This window comes from Primulina eburnea, chromosome 2 (genome assembly GCF_022965805.1).
Source record: "Primulina eburnea isolate SZY01 chromosome 2, ASM2296580v1, whole genome shotgun sequence".
In the NCBI taxonomy this organism is placed as follows: Eukaryota; Viridiplantae; Streptophyta; class Magnoliopsida; order Lamiales; family Gesneriaceae; genus Primulina; species Primulina eburnea.
The window spans coordinates 9,712,419-9,714,258 of NC_133102.1; the positions used below are offsets into that span (position 1 = coordinate 9,712,419).

At 44.1% G+C, this 1,840-nt stretch overlaps 1 protein-coding gene across 1 annotated transcript; it reads left to right on the forward strand.

Annotated features, from left to right (window-relative positions):
* The first annotated feature begins 947 nt into the window (after nt 1-947).
* Nucleotides 948-1,400, forward strand: LOC140824094 (uncharacterized). The gene has a single exon (XM_073185693.1). The coding sequence runs from the start codon at nt 948-950 to the stop codon at nt 1,398-1,400; it is 453 nt and encodes a 150-aa protein (XP_073041794.1).
* Nucleotides 1,401-1,840: the final 440 nt, after the last annotated feature.

Here is a 1,840-nt window from a genome sequence, read left to right on the forward strand (position 1 = left end):
CCTTCCAAGATTTGAATATTCACCTTGCATAGCTACCTGTATTAGTGAAGCCGGAGCCCGGGGAGAAGCTATTTGTTTATCTATCTACAACGAAGTATGCTGTCAGCTCAGTTCTAATAAAAGAATAAGGCTATGATCAAAAGCCTGTCTACTATGTCAGCCATGCTCTAAGAAGCCCCGAGCTCCGTTACAGCGAAATAGAGAAGATTTCTTTGGCCTTGATCATGATCGCCCGGAAGCTACAACCTTACTTCCTATCACATCAAATCATTGTTCTTACCAATAGTCCTCTTGGCAGGATCATGACTCATTCAGAAGTATCCGTGCGGATGATCAAGTGGACAGTAGAGTTGGGAGAATATGACATTGAATATAAGCCTCGGGTTTCCATCAAAGCTCAATCCTTATCAGATTTCTTATCCGAAATGGTTCAACCCGAGGAAGAAGAAGTATGGAGAGTGATTGTGGATGGGGCATCTAGCCTTGTTGGATGTGGAGTATGGGTTGTAATAATATCTTCCCCGGCAGAAAAAGTTAAATTGGCACTACGGATTGACTCCTGGGTAACCAATAATGAGGCCGAGTATGAGGCTGTTCTTGCTGGTATCCGAGCTGCTCGGGAAGTGGGAGCTTCCCGGATTATTCTGTATTCTGATTCACAGCTCATCACTCAATAGATAAAGGGTGTTTATGAAGCTAAGGATGACAGGATGCTCAAATATCTACAGCTCAATCGAGCCCAAGCAGAAATCTTTGCTGATTGGAGTATTGAATAAATACCCCGGGAGGAGAATGGCGAGGCAGATACTCTGGCAAAAATGGCTACTTCTTTTTCAGAAGTTAGCACCTGGGAGGTCTTGCATGTTTCTCTGCCGGTTCTCTCCGCCGAGGAAGAAATGTTACCAGCACCCGAGAACTCCTAGATGCCACCTCTAATTAAGTTCATTATGAATAATGAACTACCCGAGGGCAAAGCTCAAGCTCAAAAGATTAAGAGACAAGCTCCCAGGTGTGTTCTCTTAAAAAATATTTTGTACAAGAGATCATTCGAGGGACCTCTTTTGAAATGCTTATCTGAGAAAGAGGTGGATTATGTCCTCCGAGAGATTCATGAAGGGTGTTGTGCTGAGCACCTTGGAGGAATATCTTTGGCCCGGAATTCAATGCTTGCCGGGTTCTGGTGGCTGACTCTTATTCAAGATTCTGCTCGGGTGGTCCAGACTTGTGAGGGCTGTCAACATCATTCAAATTTTCAACACATACCGGCCACTCTCATGAAGCCTATTTGGGCATCTTTCTCCTTTGATCAGTGGGGCATGGACATTGTGGGTCCCATCCCAATTTCTCGGGCTCAGAAGAAATTCTTGCTAGTAGCTGTGATTATTTTTCCAAATGGGTAGAGGCTGAACCCTTGGCTAAAATCACTGAGCAGGAAGTGTTAAAATTTATGTGGAAGAACATTGTGTACCGGTTTGGAGTGCCTTGAAGACTGATCTCAACAATGGAAGACAGTTTCAGGGAGAAATTACATGGTGCCGGGAAATGAAGATCACTCAGTCTTTCACCTCTATTGCCTATCCTCAAGCTAATGGCTAAACATAAGTTGTCAATAGAATCATTGTACAAGCACTGAAAACCAGGCTACAAGGCAAAAGAAAGGATTGGGTGGAAGAATTATCCAGTGTTCTCTAAGCTTACAGAACTACTCCCTGGGCACCTACTCAAGAAACTCCTTTCCAATTGATATATGGTTTTGAAACAGTCCTTCCAGTTGAGATCGGGCAAACCTCTTCTCGGGTAGAATCTTACCCGGATGACAATGATCAAAGTCGGGCCATGG

What these genes read in the sequence shown, in the direction of transcription:
- LOC140824094 (XM_073185693.1), top strand. Translation starts at nt 948, where the DNA reads ATGAATAATGAACTACCCGAGGGCAAAGCTCAAGCTCAAAAGATTAAG.